The sequence below is a fragment of the Poecilia reticulata genome, chromosome 7 (assembly GCF_904066995.2).
Source record: "Poecilia reticulata chromosome 7, P_reticulata-male-v2, whole genome shotgun sequence".
Taxonomy (NCBI): domain Eukaryota; kingdom Metazoa; phylum Chordata; class Actinopteri; order Cyprinodontiformes; family Poeciliidae; genus Poecilia; species Poecilia reticulata.
In genome coordinates this window covers 24,246,206-24,265,660 of record NC_088836.1, presented here as the reverse complement: position 1 = coordinate 24,265,660, position 19,455 = coordinate 24,246,206, and the positions used below count along the sequence as shown (strand labels likewise).

The 19,455-nt window shown below is 39.7% G+C and overlaps 1 protein-coding gene across 2 annotated transcripts in view; it reads left to right on the top strand.

Moving 5' to 3' along the window:
* The window catches only part of scube3 (signal peptide, CUB domain, EGF-like 3), a 113,731-nt gene that overhangs the window by 51,079 nt on the left and 43,197 nt on the right, over nucleotides 1–19,455 (top strand). For both annotated transcript variants that reach the window (XM_008414203.3, XM_008414200.3), the window contains exons 5-6: nucleotides 16,412–16,558; nucleotides 18,029–18,145. In XM_008414203.3, coding sequence (XP_008412425.1) covers nucleotides 16,412–16,558; nucleotides 18,029–18,145 — 264 coding nt within the window. The remainder of the gene's footprint in view (nucleotides 1–16,411; nucleotides 16,559–18,028; nucleotides 18,146–19,455) is intronic.

Here is a 19,455-nt window from a genome sequence, read left to right as displayed (position 1 = left end):
AGTGAAGTGTGACAACACAAAACAGAAGCCTAAGTAGCTGACACTTCAACAGCACTACTGTGGTTTCATTTTTGGGTATCGGGTCTTGCCCTTACTGTACGGTTTGCTCAAACATGATTACGATACATTTTGAGATAATGATGCTGTCAAGTCTTTATGTAAGTAGCAGATATTCAGGAATAAATGGAGGGCGGGATTAGCCCTAACAAGCCCAACAACAAGTTAAAACAGTTAGGTCGCCACTCTTCAAAGAGAAGAAATGAAAAGAGGGGGAGAGCGGGGATAAATCTTTTTGTTTTCCACTCCCCTTTTCAAATTGAACCTATCTAGCACTTGGCTGCTTTTCAAGTTATCTGTGGTATGAGAGTGGCCTGCGGGGGGAACTGCGAACAGTGAAAACAATTAAAGGTGTAGCCCCGGGCAGACACACCTCTTGTTTATAGAGCGTTCCTGTGGGATGGAGACGTGACAGGAAAAGAGCCAACTTGCTCTGAGGCTCGCTCGCCACACACAGCAGCGCCACAGACATGCAGACGGTTTTAATGTCAAGCTAAGTTGTCAGGAAATGTCTTTGGTGGCTCTGAAGCGCTGGAACGCACAGAGCCTGTAACATCTCTACACTTGCTCTTCTTTTTTTTTTTTTTTACTGTGTACTTTGTGTAGGATTTTGTTGCTTTCTTATCAAGAGATTTAGAGATTTTTCATTGTTTCTGCCAATCTTTGTGATACATAGTTTTAAGAAATTCTGTTTTTGTAAATCTATCCTCATGTTTAGAGAACAGGAGGAACATAGCATATGAAAGCAGATATTAGGGTTGTCAAAAGAATTCATATATTTATTAAAACGATACTAGAAAAAAACTATAATAACAGACACTTAGTCCCTCCCTGCCCCACCTGATTGAAACAGAGTTGCTGTAAGTTTTAAACATGGTGGGTATATCCAGAAAAAACATGAGCGACCATCTTTAGCAGAGCAACAGCATCATTCGGACAGATGGAAAGCTAATGCTGAATGTTTAAATATTATCTTCACGAACACAAACAGTCCTGTGTTGGTCCGAGAACCCCATTGAGATGCGCTTTCCAGCTGAAAAGTTCCGAGTCACGCTTTGCTCAGTACGAATTAACACAAAAAAATTTAGTTAGTTTTGACCCAATTATGGAAGGTTTGACTACCAGGAAAAAAAATATTGTCCAATAACCATTTTTTTAAATTATTCCACTATCTTTGTAAGGTAATTGGAATACTGAAAAAAATTTTGGGAAAAAAAGTTCTTATTTTTGAAATATGATGTGTCCACTACAGTGGACATCGGAACCCCATACATTTGAAATTGAACCTTGATGGCAACCAGTTTGTCCCAAAGAAAATATCCAAACATCAACTTAAGAAGAAATTTCACATTGACAAAACTGAGCACTGTTGCCTAGCAAGAAGGTTCTGGGTTCAATTCCCGGAGTTTGCATGTTCTCCCTGAGTATGGTGGGCGCTCTCCGGGTTCTCCAGCTTCCAGTCCAAAAACATGACTGTCAGGTTAATTGGCCTCTCCAAATTCTCCCTAGGTGTGAGTGTGCATGGTTGTTTGTCTGTCTCTGTGTTGCCCTGCGACAGATTGGCGACCTGTCCAGGGTGACCCCACCTCTCACCCGGAACGTTGGCTGGAGATAGGGAATAGCAACCCTTCCAACCCCACTAAGGGACAATGGTGTACAGAAAATGGATGGATGGATGGATGGATGGATGGATGGATGGATGGATGGATGGATGGATGGATGGATGGATGGATGGATGGATGGATGGATGGATGGATGGATGGATGGATGGATGGATGGATACAGAAAAAAACAGAAAAATAATTACAAATGTCCACTACAGAGGACAATTTTCAACTTTTAAATACTACGATAAAATGCAGTCAAAATAATTCATAGAATGTTTTAATATGCTGCTAAGAGACTAATTTAGAATATGCCAACAGAATTTTAAATCAAAATTTGCACAATAAAAAGTTTTATGCACTTACTTTGTCTCTCCACATAAAATGTGTTTCTACTGATGAACATCATTTTTATGAATGAGAAAAAGGAAGGTACAAAAGCCCCACCCCTTCACATGTGGCATCATTGAAAAGCACTAAATGTCCTCTGTCGATACCAAAAGGAATTAACTCAGTAGAATGCAGGGGGTGAGAGATATTCAAGTTTAGAAATGTCCTCTACAGAGGACAAAAATGAACTACTGGTAATCATGAGTGTATATTGCAATTAAGCATATTTTCTCTTAACTAAGAAGAAGCCTCCATTCCAAAAATGTTGCTGCTTGGTGTCGGTCTCAAGTTTAAAATTTTAGCATTGTGGCAACCCCTAGCAGATACGAGATACTATGTCTACTAGAAATGTTGGAAATGCTCTATACCACTGATTTCCAAAGAACGAAAGTGGTCGTGGGCCAAAAAAATTAACAAATGCAAAACATTTTTAGACAATAACAAAATACATTTTATCTTGATTTGTTTTTCATTATGCTCAAAAATAAACTAAGCGTGCAAAAGAAAAAGGTAGTCAAAAATTTGTAAGGAAGGACGTGTAAATAATGGCGTTACCCTTGTTGAAAGGAAAGTCTCCAATAAATCAGTACTTTCGTGGCACACTGTTTTCTTTTTTCTTGCCCAGGATTTTTTTTAAATATATTCTAAAAAAACTAAACTACTCAAAAGCACTTTACATTTAGCAAAGTTCAATAAACTAATTAAACACATTTGGTTGCAACAAAGTCTTCTTTCAATTGAAAGTCACTGGATATATAGAATGTAGTCCCACTAACTATCAAATTAAAAAGAAAGACCAAAGTGTGGATATTAAAAGGCCAATAAGTTGTGTTGTAGTCTTGACATTTACGAATATAAGAGGATTATAAATCATCAGCAAACAAAGTCTCCACTTGCATCAGCTGGTTGTGCTGCTGGGTCAAATTTATCAAACTGAAATTTTGGGCCCCCCAAAAAAATCAATCTAGGGGCCACAAATGGCTCCCAGATCTGGTATGCAGTCTGAAAACTTGTATCCATCCATCCATATTGTATATTTACAAAATTCAATAAAGAAGCCTGAAAACTTTGGCCATTGAAGGCTGTAAAAGCTTGAAAATTTGACAAGTAAAAATTGCAGAATGGCTGTGTTTGCATTTTGACTCGGTTTTTTGCTGCCCTACGCAACTTTGCTCAGAGCCTCCAGTGTTTCTGTGAAGCAGCAGACACAGTGAACAGCTGTTATCACCGTCAGAAAGTCCGTTCGTTCGAGGAGTGATTATCCAGCAAAGCCTTTTACAACTCCTCAGTTCCATCAGACTAAGCAATGTTGTGAATGTCCTTTTTTTTTTTTTTTTTCTAAATCTGACGCAGTTCTTCCTTTTCTGTAAACCCCAGACATACACAGCAAGATTCGAGTGTCTTCTCATCTCAGTCTTTTTCATCTCTCTCGTGTGTTTTCTCAGCTAAGTACTCGTATGGAGACTCATTAAATTGAGACGCTCATGATTCCCCCATATTATGAAATGAGGATCTTGGAAGTTTAATTTATGAGCTCCATCTGGCCTACTGAAGTGTCAATGTTTACATTTCATAAATGCTGTGTTTTTTTTCTTTTTTTTTCTTGTTTGAGTGGACTGAAAACTTTGACCATGAAATTTCAAGCCTTACTACACATCAGCGCTATCAGAAACAGATTTAGAGCAGTAGTCTGATTTTGCCAAGTTCCTCCAGTCTTTCGTCTGTTTATGTTCATGATAAATGTCCCCAGTTCCTGTTAATATTCCATTTTAATATTCATTTTGTCCTTATTGCTCCCAGATGAGAGCCATTGAATTCAAAAGATTAAAGCTGCCATAAATCTGCAAACTTCCTGTGCTCATCAGATAGGCGCCTATTTATTGTTTCCTTATTTTTGAAAGACCAACAGACAGAACAACCACTCATCTGCTTATTATTACCGCTCTTATTACAACAGTGTGTGCCTGAAGGATAATGGAAGTGGTTAGGAAGTGACTTTGCACAGTTATTGGGCAACAGCCCCTGAAGAATTGCTCCAAATATATATATATAATATATAAAGAATCACTAAAAAATGGATAAATGTTTAATCTCCTCACTCAGGTCGATTTTAAATGGAACCATTGGTGCATCCTGCCAGCCCACCTCTTAAAAAGCAGAGCCTGGGTCGCAGTTTGATTATGAGGTTTATTGTCGTCATTAAAAAGACATCAGCTTCCCATTTCTTCCAGTAATAGCTCAGGTGTTCCATCGGCAATGTGCGCTGATCTTTCTGGGTGCAGTTCAGAGCCGGTCATGGAAGCGCCTGCTGCCTCGGTTCGGTTTCTCCTGCTGATACTGAGCCACTGCTTGGAGGGAGCCGGTGCCAATTAGGCAGCAGGGGTCTTTCAGCCTCCTGGCTAATGACAAGGCTGCTGCTGGCCTGTCCCTTATTATACCCGCTCCCCACCCCCTCCCCTCAGCAGGAGCAACTTTGGCCAAATGAGTTTCTCCACCATGTAGTTGGCCAAAAATGTAACAGTCCATTTATTCACTTCAAACATCCCCAACCTAGGAATTAGGCTTTTCACGAAAGTCAGGGTGCTTAGCAGTTGAAAGGAATGCAATTTGGATCAGGGAGGGTTCCTCCGCTTTGCATTTGATTTATTTTCACTTTTATTCAGGACGACAACAGGGACATTTGTGCTTGAGATGAAATCCAGAACATCGAGACTCAGACATTTTGGGTTTAGTCAGATGACACATCCATAATGTCGGTCCTCTTTCTTTTTGAAAAACCAGGCAATAACTTGAAGTGTGCACTGATGCATGTCACTTATGGTGACTTATGGATTCAGTTCATTTGCTTTTAGTTGTGAGTGCTGAAAAAGAAAACATACTCAGGTCAGCTGCGTCATAAAAACCACATGCTTTGTGTTTTAAAGGGATTCAAAAGGGAGGAGAAAATGCTCAAGACATTTGTTCAGATTGTCGGTTTTGCAGTCGAGAGACTTTTTGCAGATTGGATTTAATCTGGGTTTGTTCTGCTGCAGCTCCTTGCCTTCAGACTCTTTAACCTTTTCCACATTTTTTAATACCACTACCACAAAGGTTATATTTTATTTGCATTTCATATGATAAACTAACCTAAAGTATAGTTTTCAAGTAAAACCAAAAAGAAAACCATTTTTTAACTAATAGTAATAAAAAAAATCTAGAAAGTTGTTATATTTGAACCCCTGTACTTTGCTTCCCCAAAGTTGAGGCACGAGTTGAAGTCCTAAACTTTAAATTCAAGTATTAAGCAAATCCCTTGTCCAGTTATGTAATTTGATCAGAGTAAAATTATTTTGATATTAACGTATTATTTTAAATTGTACTTTATCCACAAGAGAAATCACACATAAAAATCATGTTAAACCAGTGCTGGTGTTGCATTCAACTGAAAATTTTAACAAAAAACAAAAACAAAACAAAACAAAAAAAGCATCCAGTAAATTAAGAATTGTAGACTGATCCATAATTAAAAATATACATGAAATAAAAATAATTTACACAATACAATTATACGAGTAATATAAGATTATTAAAATAAAAGCTAAAATGATTTAAAATTGTATATTGATAATGTTGAACTGTTAACAGTGATTTTAATTTTAAAGATATAACTGTAGATCTGCTAACTGTGAGTTGGATGTCCTGATATTTTTGTTTTGTTTTATTTTTTTATTATGGCTTCAGGGAAGACATCATAGTTTCTCTCTGCCTTGGAGCATTTTGCGTTGAGCCCATCACCTTAAACAATGGCCACACATTAATGCCAGCTCTGGCAACCCGTACATAACATCGACGCAGCCGCAGGCAGCACTTGCATTGCTCTCTCCAGAGCTGCAATTAAGAATCACTCTGAGACACTTACTCCTGTCTGGATTTAACATCTTTCTGAACATTATGATAGTTACTCTGCTCAGCAGCCCACCTGCTTTTTGCGTGATGCTGCTCTTCACTTTGCTCTTTTCCAACTTAACGTCCATGTCCTGGAAGAGGGCACGTCTCCTTCACTTTCATTGCAGGTTAGAGCAAAGATTTTTAGAATCATGGAAGTTGGATATGAGTGTAAATCCTTCTTTTCAGATTTGAAATATGTATAATTTCTCATCAATTTCACAATAGTGTTCTGTGCAACACAACAAACCCTGAAAAAGTTCAAGATGTATTAATACTTTTGTAAGGCCCAATATTTTATGTATTGCACTTAAAATGACTCAACTAGATACAGTCCGACTTAACAGTTTTTGCAGTCTGTGATGCAACGAGTCCATGGGAAAGCCAATGCTTTTGCCCAATGGGAGGGTTACTATTAATCTAGACGCTTGTGCAAACTGAATATTTGAAGAGTCTGCGACCACTTATAAAGCAGAAAGTTGCCTGAAAATAAAAATATAAGATTTAGTTCAGCCATAATATGATTTTAATAAGTGACTGACTGGTTACACAAGACACCTCATCTGTGCGCAGACTTCATTGCCAAACAGAGCAGCTTAAAGAAGTCAGAGGAAATAATCGCTTGCAAAGACGTTGGGTCCTCTGGATCAAACTTGCTCTCACAACTAATCAGTATGGCAAAAGGGAAGGTTTCTACGCGAGCAAAGCTTCAGAGGAGCCACAAGGACTCTGTAATGTGATCATCAGGCTGGTTTAAACTAATTCGGGAAAAAGAAAATTTTGATTACATGAGCCTGAGGGCTTTACGTTCGGCTTTTGTTGCGGAAGGAAGCTTTAATAGGTCAGCATACTGAGGTCTTTAAAGTTTCCAGAAATAAGGATGTCATTCAGTACCCTCCACACGTACCGGTTCCTCTAATGAAGATGTGCAAAAGCCTGAAAATAAAGTCTGGTTTTAATGCAGTATCATTATCTAAAAAAAGATACAACTCTATCTTTATTGAGTCTCTTTATTCAGTGTGAAAAAAACTCACAATAATAGTTCAACACAATAAATGTTGATTAGGCCTTTTTACGTGTAAGTTGCTTAACTGAGGATCTGGGAGCCTTTAATTGGTAATTCATAACATTCTGAGAAGGCCTTGGTTTAAAATAGAAATTGTGCAAAAACCTTACATCTACACATCTCTACTGTTAGAGGATCGCTAAAATAAAATAAAAGTGAGGTTGGACAGGAATTCAAGCTTATCCTGCCATCGCAAACTTTGGGCAGGATGTTAAGCAGGGTAAAATAATCTGAAAAGCTCCCTGCTGAAGAACTGCAGCAAACAGTGGCATTTGGAGTTTGCCAAGTCTTCATAACAACCTTTAATCGCTACTACATGTCTACAACTTGTTTCTCAACCGTGCCTATAAATGTCTGCCATTTGTTAAATACTACTGGGGAATTTAGCTGCTGAGTGCTTCGGCAACAAACTCTCCAGGTGGATTAAGCATAAAACAAAGGTCGAATACCGTAATTTCCGGACTATAAACTGCTACTGCTACACACTTTAAACACTTCAATGCAGCTAATATATGGATTTTTACCAGGTTGTGAATGATGAAAGAGGACAGCACAGGCTCGAGAGCAAATCTGCCCCGACACAAACCTAACATTGAGAGCAACAATGAAAGAGAGACACTGAAGACGACGATTTTAGTGGGTTTCATCCCAGGAAGTCATTGATTGCGGTCAATTACTTTTCCTGCTAAGCTCCTATATTTTTTTTTCTAAGCATCCAGGATGCAGGCACTGTTCAGAAAAATCAAGTATAAAGTTACTGGCACGTATTTAATTAAGAGTAAAAAAAATCTTTCTGTGTAAATATGTTGGTATGGCATCGTTGACACCTGCGACTTAATAGACAAGTGTGGGCTAAATGTTTTTTGGGTTATTTTTCTTATCAAAGTTAATTACATTCAGGTGTGCTCAATAGCTCTAAAATTACATTATGTGACAGCACATTTTTGTAATTTCTTGTAGATTTATATTAAATATCTCCTGTAATAGGAGATGTTCAATATAAATTAGGTCAACTAAAAATGGGTCATCATTGGCTCTACTTGCAGGAAAACGGTCCAAAAATGCAACCATATAGTGATAATTGAAAATTTCCCCTTTCGATGATTCTTTGTTCCTTAAACCTCTAGAAGCTTATGAGTCTTTATAAACTCTTTTAAGATAATAAAGAGTAATGTTTAAAAAAAATTTTCTCTGTCTAAATGATGTCATTTTAGCAAAAATATGGAGTTGTATAACGTATTAACATCAGGTTATCCACCAAGTGTGCCACACATGTCTATAATTATTTTCTCCAAACGTAGCCTCATTTCCCCCTTTTTTTTTCGCTCGATTGTGGATTTAAGTGTTGCTTTTATGTACACTCCTCACACCAGGAAATAAAACTCTGCTGCTTTTCTAGCCACATTTAATAGCCTTTCAGAAGGATTTTCCCCCTTTAGCGCAACAAATCTCTCAGCACAATGGGCATAATTACACACACCATCGTTCATACAGGCACACACCTTTGTAATTTCATCTCCAGTGTAATCCTGCTGGAGGCAAGCTGACATGCTCTTCATTGACATTTAGATGAAGACCAGCGTGTTGACTTCGGAGGACCTCGGGTCTTTGTTGTCTCGGGAAGTAAGAAGTTTTCCATTAAGTGTGATAAAAATTCACAACTCCTAGGCACATTATATTCTAAATTAGAGTTCCAGGTGCAACATTCCTCCCGCGTAAAATCACGCCCTGGATCTGAGAACCCCGCTTTGTTGCTGTTTTTCTTATCTGAAAACGTAATGTCCGTGCAGTAGACAGTTTCACGTTGCAATGTCGTGAGGTAATGTGCTGATAAATGAGCACTTTCAATTATTCCAGTGATGCAATGTTTTGAGCTGTGGGCTGCCAAATAAAATGTTTGTCGGGTGATTTGATTTACTTTTTGTTCATGTATTGCACTGTCGTTCCCCATTGTGCTGGAGCCAGTAGGGTTCTCATATGTTCCCCCTGTTGGTTGTCAATAAGCCTGCCCTCCTGCCTGCTTGTCTGTGCATTGGCCACAGAAATGTTTTTACAAGTGCAGAAGTCACTGCTCCATTGCTCTGCAGCCCAACCGTATAACCAGGCTCTTTTCCTATTCTGGGGAAGTGGAGCAAGGGCTTTGAGCTGCATACACAGCGAAGTGACACGTGAGGCTTTTTTGTCCTCTTTCGATTTGTCTTCCTTCTTCTTTTATCTCGGTATATGTCTTTTCAGCATAATCTGCCCTCACCCTCCCTCTTTGTCCAGCCTCTGCTCAGTTCCCGTGCCCCCAGTACTTTCACCTTCATCCTTCAACAAATATACATTAGTGGCTGGAGCTTTTGCAAATGTTTGCGGCCTTGCTGCTGAATTCTCCTCACCTCATTTGAGACTGGCATCCCTTTTTTCATTGCTTTCTTCAAGGCCATCCCTAAGCTGGCCAGCCCTACGTGGGTTTGCTGATTTTAAGAGTGCTGGAGGGGTTTTTCCACCAATACTTGGCTGCTAAGTCTTCAATCAAAGTGCTAGACTGAGCTTTGGAGGAACAAATACTTTGATTTTTTTCGGGGGAGGAAACGATGTGTGCAATACCAGCCAGCGTCTCATACAGTTTTTATGTCTGTGTTAAACAAGGTGGGCATCCTGGTTGTGCTGTTTTCCTGTCTTTTGTGTTGAGAGGGTGCTGGGCTCCTTTGGGATTGCACAGTGAGGTCACCTTGAGAGAATGGGAGGAAGAGTGAAGCCGAGAGGGGGAACCTACCCAGCAGGTGCTGCACAACTGTCTGTGACACAGATGGGCAGAATCTTACTGCGTTTGCAACATGCATACATTATGCAAATGCACCTGGGTGTCTGTTCATACATACATGTTAATGCTCTTTTGCACCGATGTAGGACCTTACAATGCTTTCAAAGTAAAACACAAGACATGCACACTAATAAGTTTTTAACAACCAGTGTCATGTTTGTGAGAGCTAACAGAGTTAAATATACATGTATTTAAAGTTAGATAATTCAAGAGTATGTAAAATGTTGAGAACTTGAGACTAGTTGGGAAACTGTTCACTTGCAGTTGTACTTTAAGTTTTGGATTTGTCCACAAGTTGTCCGGGTCTCACAGTAAGATCATTTCTGACCCGAACTTCCTGTTCCTACAATCTTAAGGATTATGAACATGTAGACCAAAACATGTGAGTTTGGGTCTCATCAGACATTGGCGCCTTCTTCAACAGATTTGTTGTGGTTCTATACATCTACATGGTTCATAGAAAACTTGAGTTCATTTTTTCAGCTCTCTGTCACAAATGACAGCTTTGAGGAGTATGTGACTAATTGTTGTTGGGATTCCTCAGATTCTGTGCGTCACTGCAGGGATTTTCCGTAAAATGATGAAACTTGGGATATTGTCGGATTAGAATTAGGGTTAGAATTTATAACTTTATTCCCGACCTGTCTGGTGTACTCTTCGGTCTTTGTGTGGCTGTTTGTTCTCTGATGTTCTCCTCAAATCTCTGATGCCTTCAGAGAAAAACTGTATTTATACCGAGATACTGTATGATCGAATATTTAATTTGGTGGTATCAGACTAAATGGGGCTAAATTCAAATACGCACCACACATTCCCAGGTTTTGGTTGTCAAGAAAATTATCCTTTCTTTTAGTCTGTCACAAGACACTCCAAATGAACTTCTTCTCAGGTGGGTGTGTTTGTAATGTGAAAACATGTGGAAACCCTAAGCTCTTCTGAGCATTTTGCAAGAAACTTAAATTGATTCTTTGGAAACAAACAAAATCAAATAATTTTTTTTGACAGTGGCTTGTTTAGTGTAGTTGCCAGCTGTCTTTTCCATTCTCTGGTTGTTTGTGCTTTTAATGGATCCTTTCGGGGGGAAAGGGGTGAGAATGAGGTGCCTCAACAAGGCGTTTGGGAGAACCACAACCAAAACCAAACAGTAGCACTCAGATGGCTTTCCTCAACTCTATGAACTGACTTTGTGGGGAGGAGTTAATCCCTCGACCAGCTCAGTGCCCTGCCTGACCATCTGCTTGGCGGCGCAGCTCAAAGCAGTCCAGATATTTTTCCCTTTCTCTTTTGCATGCGCTGACATTTTTATCCTCCCATTAAAACTTTTAAGGGCCCATTATCTAAGAGGAAGGAATGCTGCTTTAATGGTGTGGTGGCTCCATTCTTGGGCCCCTTCTTTTCAGCGTGTATCCACCCAACTCTTGGTTTCGGCTTAAAGTTCTTCCGCAAAGAGGGGACCGTCTCCACTCTGAGCTGCATGACAGCAGATCGGCTCAGACCAGGACCCATCCTTTCAACAGTCCATGCTCTCAAAAGCAGACTACTAACCCTTGACATGCCTTCCACCACTCCAGCTCCTTTGTTTCAGTTTCCCTTCTGCGTGGTTCTTGCATTCAAGAGATCTTGCAGCTTTGGTCTTAAGAACTCATGCTTCCTTTGGTTCTTTTGTTGGAGGATTGAAGGAGTTGCCATTTTATCTGTTGTTAATTTGTTTCCTGTTGCACGGTTTCTAGTTCCGTGTCGAATAGTTCTCATTTTAAATGTTACGTTTCCATTAGCTACGAGTGTAAAGTTATCGTTAACAGAAATATAGGCTCTCAAATATTTATTCTGTCTAATTAATCTATATAATACGTTTCACTTGGTGAAATGCTTCCTAAACAACAGCTAAATTGTTTCTTAACCATGACCAACCGCTTTGACGTCTTTCAGTCTCGTGAAAGAGTCTTACGCTCACCACAGTACTGAGACTGCCCTTGTCAAACCGTTCAGTGACATCCACATAAATACAGACTGTGGAAGAACCACAGTGTCGGTTCTGTTGGACCTCAGCGCAGCTTTTGGCATGGCTGACCACGACATAGTGCTGAATCGGCTGGAGAGCTGGGTCGAACTCTCTGGCACAGAAATGCTTTGAGTCTTACCTAAAGAACAAGCTTCTGAGTTTGGACACAAACATATGGGGTACCACAAAGTTCAGTCCTAGGATCCCTCCTATTTAATATCTACATGCTCCCACTAGCCCAGGTCATAACAAGCTACTTAAATAGCTGCACAGATGATGCACAGCTCCACATTACAATGCCATCAGGTGACTCTGAACCCATCCAACCACTGAACAGATGCTTAGGACAGATAAATGTGTGGAGGTGACATGGCTTTCTCCAGGTGAACAAAAACAAAACTGAAGTTAGTATTTTTTAACCTAAAGAGGAATAATTCAGAATCAGCACAATGCTTCAATTACAGCTAGAGTCTAGCTGTAATTGCCTGAGATCTGGTTGTGGTGAACTTTCAGAGTCACATAAAGACGGTTACAAAGTCGACAGATCTAGAGAAACTCGTCCCTGTGTTTATCTTTAATTGCTTTGATTTCTGCACCAGTTTTTTCACAGGTCTGCCTAAAAATCAATCAGACGGCTGAAGCTGATCCAGAACGCTGCTGCTGGTCTTCTCACTAAAAACAGAAAAACGTTTTATACCTGCAACTTCCACAGTTTTATGTGTGAAAAACACTAGATAGATAGATAGATAGATAGATAGATAGATAGATAGATAGATAGATAGATAGATAGATAGATAGATAGATAGATAGACATTGAAAAAGTGATCTCATTTTGTCAAGTAAAGAAACAAGCCAATTCAACATCTGTCACATCTTGTTTTTATTGTGAAATGTCTGAGGTAAAGTAAAATCCGTCTAAAGTCTTCACTTGTTCAGACTCTCACTTGTCCACTTTGTCTTCCTCTGAGAGCATTGTCCTTGATCCCTTTTGTTTCAAGTATTTATTAATTTTTTTTGTCAGACCTTAATAACACACCTTTAAAAATATCTCATTATCATGTTGCCAGGCTGATAAACACAGTTGTAAAATGCGGTTTCTCTGCCCATGGGGCATTCAAGGGCGTATTTGGGCTGGGAAATGTGCATAATGAATGTCAGCGTGGCATCACAGAGTCAAAAGCGAAATGTTTTAGGATTCTAGTGGTGGTGCTCGCTTAATGTCATGTCCTGCAGTTACTCCTGCTGATGAAGCTGAACTTCCATTAAGTTAATGGCAAACACACAAATTGAGTCCTGTTCAAGAAAATTAAAAAATACCTTATCCTAGTTGCTTCCTCCCAGAGGACTAAGTGGTTTATTTCTGTAGGTATGAAAATAAGTACTAGGAACTTAAATTAAAAAAGTGCTTGTGGCATCAGATGGATATTTAGAACCAAATATTTTTCTCATGGATTTGAAAGAAAAGAATGGCATGTTAAAAAACAAAACTTTTAAAGAGAGATGTTTTGTTTTTTTACTATTAGGAAACACACTAATAAAACCCCCAAGTTATGCTTAATGTCACATTTTAGCAACTTTACGTTAAAAACTGGTTCTATCACGATGCCAGGTGTTGTTTCAGTGCATTTTTCTGCACCGCATTCTTCTGATAAAGGTTGATAATAAACTGGTTTTTGTGTTGCATTGATAAGTCTGTAGTTATCAAACCTTATAGTTCACAAATAAAACCGGAAATGTGCTGGCTTCTGGCAGCAGCATTAGCTTTAAGTGTTTTGTTCAGAGGTCACATGCTGTGATGGGAGGACAAAGTTAAGGGCTCTTTAACATGCTCTTTCATTGCAATATTCCCTGTTCACCACAAGTGCCGCAACTGGATGGATCCGTTTGGTGTTAAGCATTGTGAAAAACCATATCCCCTCTGATTTGCTCTTTAGATGACATTTAAATTAGCCTTACTCAGTCCAGGTCTGTTTCCTGTCCAGATTTCTGAATATGAAGTGGTTTGTAATAAACAGAAAAACGGGTTACCGCTTAGTAGAAAGTCTGATTGACTGATTGCGTGTTTTGTTTTAACATTTTGCTTTTTCTTCATAAAATATTGTCTTCTTTCTGCCAGTAAGTAATACCCTTCCTGGATGGTTGTTAGAGCGATGTGCTTTGGGCAGATGAAAGCTGAAACTGGCCCCATCTTGTCAACACTTGGACTTGAATTGGTCCTCAGAGAGATGAGGAGTCAGGTTTTGGCCTCAGTCTCACATGTTATGGATAGGTGGGTGTGTTGCATTCACATTCGTATGAGGTTATGAATTCAGATAACCACCTTGGTCGGTAATCATAAATGGCTACAGGAAATTTACTCTGGTGTAAATGGATGAATGCATTCCGTTGTGGGTGCAGATAGAAGCAGAGAAAAGAAACCAGGAAACTCCACGTTGGCTTAAGGCATCCATGTGACAAGCTGTGGAAATCCTTGCACTTTAAACAATCAGATATGTTGACGCACATGCAGCTTAGCATGGCCTTTTTCATTTGAGCGTTCATGTCTGATGGCCCCAGCCTCTTGTCAAGGATGCAAACAGCTCTGACAGGAAAGTGGGAGAGGATTGCATAACCTTCGTATGCTTGTTGACAGACTTAAAGTGATGGACAGCACGTTAGTCAGAAGGTCAGGATTCTTGATTAGGTTGACATCACCCAAAGTAAGCCAACTCAATATCAATGCCATCAGTATAAGCAGACATGCAGCATCTTGCAAAGTGCAGTTATTCACACCACTTTAACTTACAATCACAAACCTTTCCATATTTTTATTGGGAACTTATGTGATACACAGACAGAAAGTAAGGTATAATTGGGAGGGAAAATGTAAAACAAGTGCACCAAATATCATTTGTACAATTTAATTTCAGCGAAAATAAAGCAGATCTATGAAGATTTCAGAGGTTTGCTAAAAAACATTCACGAAAACGTTGCGCCATGAAGTTCAAGGAACACAACAGGCAGGCCAGGAATGAAGTTGTGGAGAGGTTTAAAGTAAAAACTAAAAACTAAACAATAAACAACATTATCAAGAGCTTTAAGCTTCTCACAGATCAACCATGAGAATATTATAAAACTATGGCATAAGTACAGCTCTGCCAAGATGTGGCTGTACAGCTACACTGACAATCTAGACATTAATCAAAGAAGCAGTAAAGAAACCCATGGTGACCCAGGAGTTGTTGCAAAGATCTACAGTTCAGGTGGGAGAATTTGTTGACAGGAAAATTATTAGTCATGCTGTCCAGAAATCTGTCCTTTATAAAATAAAAAAATGTAACATAAAGATAGTGACTGTCAGTGACTGTCAGTGGAAAGCGATTAAAAATATAAAGTTTTCAAGTCAGGTTTTTGGAGTTTTCTAAAAAAAAAAAAAAAAAACACCTATGTTAAGATAACAGTAATGTTGGTCTTCTCAGCTATAAACACTCCAGGTGAGTTTGGCATCAAAACAATGGATGAAAATTTTAAAAAACAAAACATATGTAGCGAAAGTCATTTGACAACATCCTTAACTTTTATTTTGTTTATGTAACCCCTGAATAGGAACCTTTGATTACTAATCCATGACATCTTGTTTTCCTTTGATACAAACAACGTTTGACATTTTTCCCGTTTCTCTGGGCTTCCAACAAGAAAACATGCCATTTATAAATTTACTACTTACTTTAAATTACCCTCATTTATAGTCAGAAGCATAATTTAAACAATAGTATCAAGTGGAACTGCAATAAATAAGGCTGGACAAACATCCATGTTTATCTTCCCATCATGGACAGTTAGGAAGATGATACGAGAGGGAAAGAAAATCTGCACGGATTTGAGGTCTTCAGTGACACCCTGCTGTCAGTCACCATAGGAACTGTTTATTTTAGGGATCTCAAACAGATGTTTAAAAAGGTAGCAATAATTGCAAAAGGGTGCTGTGTAATTTACGGCCTTGGAATGCTTCAGGTGCTTGTTATATCTGCAATAAAATAATCTTGCATTCGTCTTTCGGAAATTTGTGTTGCAATAGTTTAGTCAAATACTTGCCGACGTAGGTCATTCTCTGAGTCATGAAAGTGTACACCGACAGCCTTAATTTACTGGAATGAGGCTTGATCTCGCTCTCTGCTGGGGGAGTTTTATTTTTTTGTGTTCCGTGTTTCTTTTCTTTATGGGGGATTACTCCAATTAAAATTACAGCTCTATGGAATCAGCTCCTGCTGGGAGTTTTATCCTTTTCTCTTGGCAGCCTTTCTTTTTATAGCCTGGAAACAGTAAGCGTGCTCCAACAAGAACCTGACTCTTTGTGAAGAGCATGTCAGTCACCAGCAGTCAGCAGGCATACACGGCTCCTTGGGTCAGAATGCGTGACAGGCATTTGAACATTTGTAGTCCACTTACCATCTCTGCGATATTTAATGTAAACCAAACTCTTGGTTTACGGAACGCTCCGTGGCTTTAAAAACAGTGTCTAATCTTCATGGCAGCTGAGAGGTAAACTTTCTCTGCATGTCCTGCTGTTTTCTTCACAGTGCAACCAGAAGGCACAAAGGAGGGGCCCACCTGCATGGACAAGAACCACGGCTGTGCGCACATCTGCAGGGAAGCGCAGAAAGGTGGCATCTCCTGTGAGTGCCGACCTGGATTCCAGCTCACCCGGAACATGAAGGACTGCAAACGTAAGTCGTCCTAACCCCAGGGGTTACATGGAAACATGCACAAATGTCAGGATGGCTGCTTTATTGGCTCCTCAGGAAGAAGGTGATTGTGGTTTGGAAGCAGGCCGGGGATGGATAATCGCACTCACCACACAAACGTCTTCCAAAAAAAAGTTTGAAGTTGACATTTATGTGGCATTACCGAGCTCTGACTAATCTTCTCAATGGTGCTCGTAAAAAAGAAAAAAGAAACATGTTTTTCAAATAAGTAGGGATCATTTACACAACCGGGGCAAAGTGTTGGAGGTTAGTCGAAGGGGACTGCTCGGACAGACAGCGCGCACTTCCTGTTGCCGTGCAACAGAGATCATCCTGTCAGAGCTGGAGGCCAGGGCCTGATAGGGTGGAGGAGGGGAGGAGGGTGTCTGTGTTTGGATAAGGATTGGAGAAGTGTTATTCTATGGTTTCTCAATGACAGCTCAGGAAAAAGGCGAAAGGTGTTGGGATGGGACAGTTCAGATAGGATGACGATGGAAGCCTCGGCTCGGCCATGCTCTTTTTCACTCTGTCATCACGGGTTTCTTTGAAAGGTTAAGCTCTTTATGCGCTCTGCTCCACAAATGTACTTCACAGAAACATGCGAAATTGCAGTAAAAATCGAAGGCTTCCTATCATGATTCATGAATTGCTGCTAATGAATGGAAAAGCATTTCGTTGCTGCAAAATTAACTGAGCTTGTCAGATTTCCCTCCTAATCTCACAGTTCAGATCTGTTTTCCCAAACAAATCTTCTGAGCTATCTTTTGAGATTATTCATAATAAGTCTTACGAATGTCTTTTTGTATGTGGGGCAAAGCTGCTGTGATAATTAGTGTGTTTTTGGTGTTGGATTTACTTATTCTGGCTGTAAAATTGATATCAAAAGAGAAGAAAAAAACATGCAGAAGAGGTTGTACTGACATCAGTGCAGTAAGAAATTTCCATAGTGATTAAATGTACTCAAATTAAAGACTGATCTTATACTACAGCTTTAAAATGACATTTATTTTAGGACATTTTACACTTTATCCAAGGCTGAAGTACAGGTATTGAGTAGTGTATTTAGCATGAGGAGTGAGACATCCTGCACAGATTTGGTCTTATTACAGAACAGCTGATCATATAGCAAGAGAATGCTAACGTGTTTGCTAGCATTGAAACAGGGTTTAATTTCTGCACTAGCAGTAGCTCAGTCAACAATCAGTGCTTCTTACTAAGTGCTCTTTCTGAAACAAACCTTACTGACTGAGTCTTTGAAGCCATGGGAACGACTGGGTGCAACCTAAGTTCAGTGTTTACGCGTCGGAGCATATGGCCCAGTGAAAGAGTTGCATGTTATTTACTCGTTCTCCACTTCCTGACACCTCCTCGCTGACTGTTAAAAATTCGAGAAAAAGTTGTGTGCGCACTCCTCTTTAATTAGCCCGTGTTTACTCCTGCCTCCTTTGATAGTGACGTGCAACTACGGCAATGGAGGCTGCCAGCACATCTGCGAGGAGACGGACCATGGCCCCAAATGTTCCTGCCACATGAAGTTTGTCCTCCACAGCGATGGAAAGACTTGTGTAGGTGAGTCATCTCATCCAGAAACGACCACAAATGGCAGGAAATAATTTTTGTCGAATGAGGAAATTACAGCGCAGTGAGATCTGAGCAAATTTAATTAACATCTAGAATGGGGTTTTACGTGATAAAATGCAAGCTGAGAAGCAGGCTTTGTTACATTTAAGAGATGTTGCTGAACTTTTTCTAATGATCCGTGTGACATGCAAGGTCAAAGGGCTACCGTTCACTGTTCTTCTCCTTTTAGTGCTCCTTCAGCGTAAACTCCTCGCTCCCGCATCTGCTTCCACCTCTCTTCCTCCGACTTTTTCCTGGACGCTGTCTTTCTCTCTCTCTGCTTTCCACAGTCATGTCAGAAACGCACACCCTCTCTCAACCTGTGGGTCACTTGCTTCACTGCTTCCTGTCTGAGATTAACTCACACACCTGATCTAACCTTCCGCTGGCATGTTTCAGTGTTTGCCTCGGGTTACTTAGTTTGAGGGAAAATCTATTGGCTACTCGGATCATATTGAGCCATTCTGAAGGCCACTTTTTAACCAGACAGTGTGTGTCCAGGAGAGTGGGAGCGTAGTGCTTGATGGATGTGTATAACCATGCAGAAGATTGTTGATATTTCAGTGACGGAGTAGAAATAAATCTGGTGCTAATGCAGAACCAAAGTAGCAGCATAACCTTTGTTTTTTTTACTTAGTGCCTTTGAAAAACATCTTCATACACCTTCAACTGTTAAACATTAGGTCCATTTATTTTATTGAACTTTATGTGATAGACCAACATATGGTCCTGCATAATTGTGAATTGGAAAGAAAATAATATGAAGTTTTTAAGCAATTTCACAAATCAGAAATTTAGTATTCAGGCCGTTTTACTCTGATGGTACTGAATAAAAAAAAAAGTTAACCAGCAGCCTTCAGAAGTCACCTCAGAATGGCAGAGAATAAAGTTGTGGAGAAGTTTAAAGCAGATTAGTTGGGTTATAAAACATTATTTCAAGCTTTCAACATCTCGCTTAACCCTGATCCACCCATTATGTCAAAAAGAAAAGACATTGCGACTCCAAACCTAAAAAGCCACGGCCGTGGTACTGAAATGACAGGCTAGAAGCGAGGAGGGTGATAATCAGAACAGACCGGTGGTAACTGGGTAGGAAGACTGTGTTACTGGACAACTTTTAGTGGTGCATTGGACAAGTCTGTCAAAAACACAGCTATTGTCAAGAGAGAGCTGTTCCTCCCATCTGGAGTTTGCCACAAACTAAATAAGGGACACATGAAAGATTTAGAAGCATTGGACCAACATTCAACTTTTGAGCC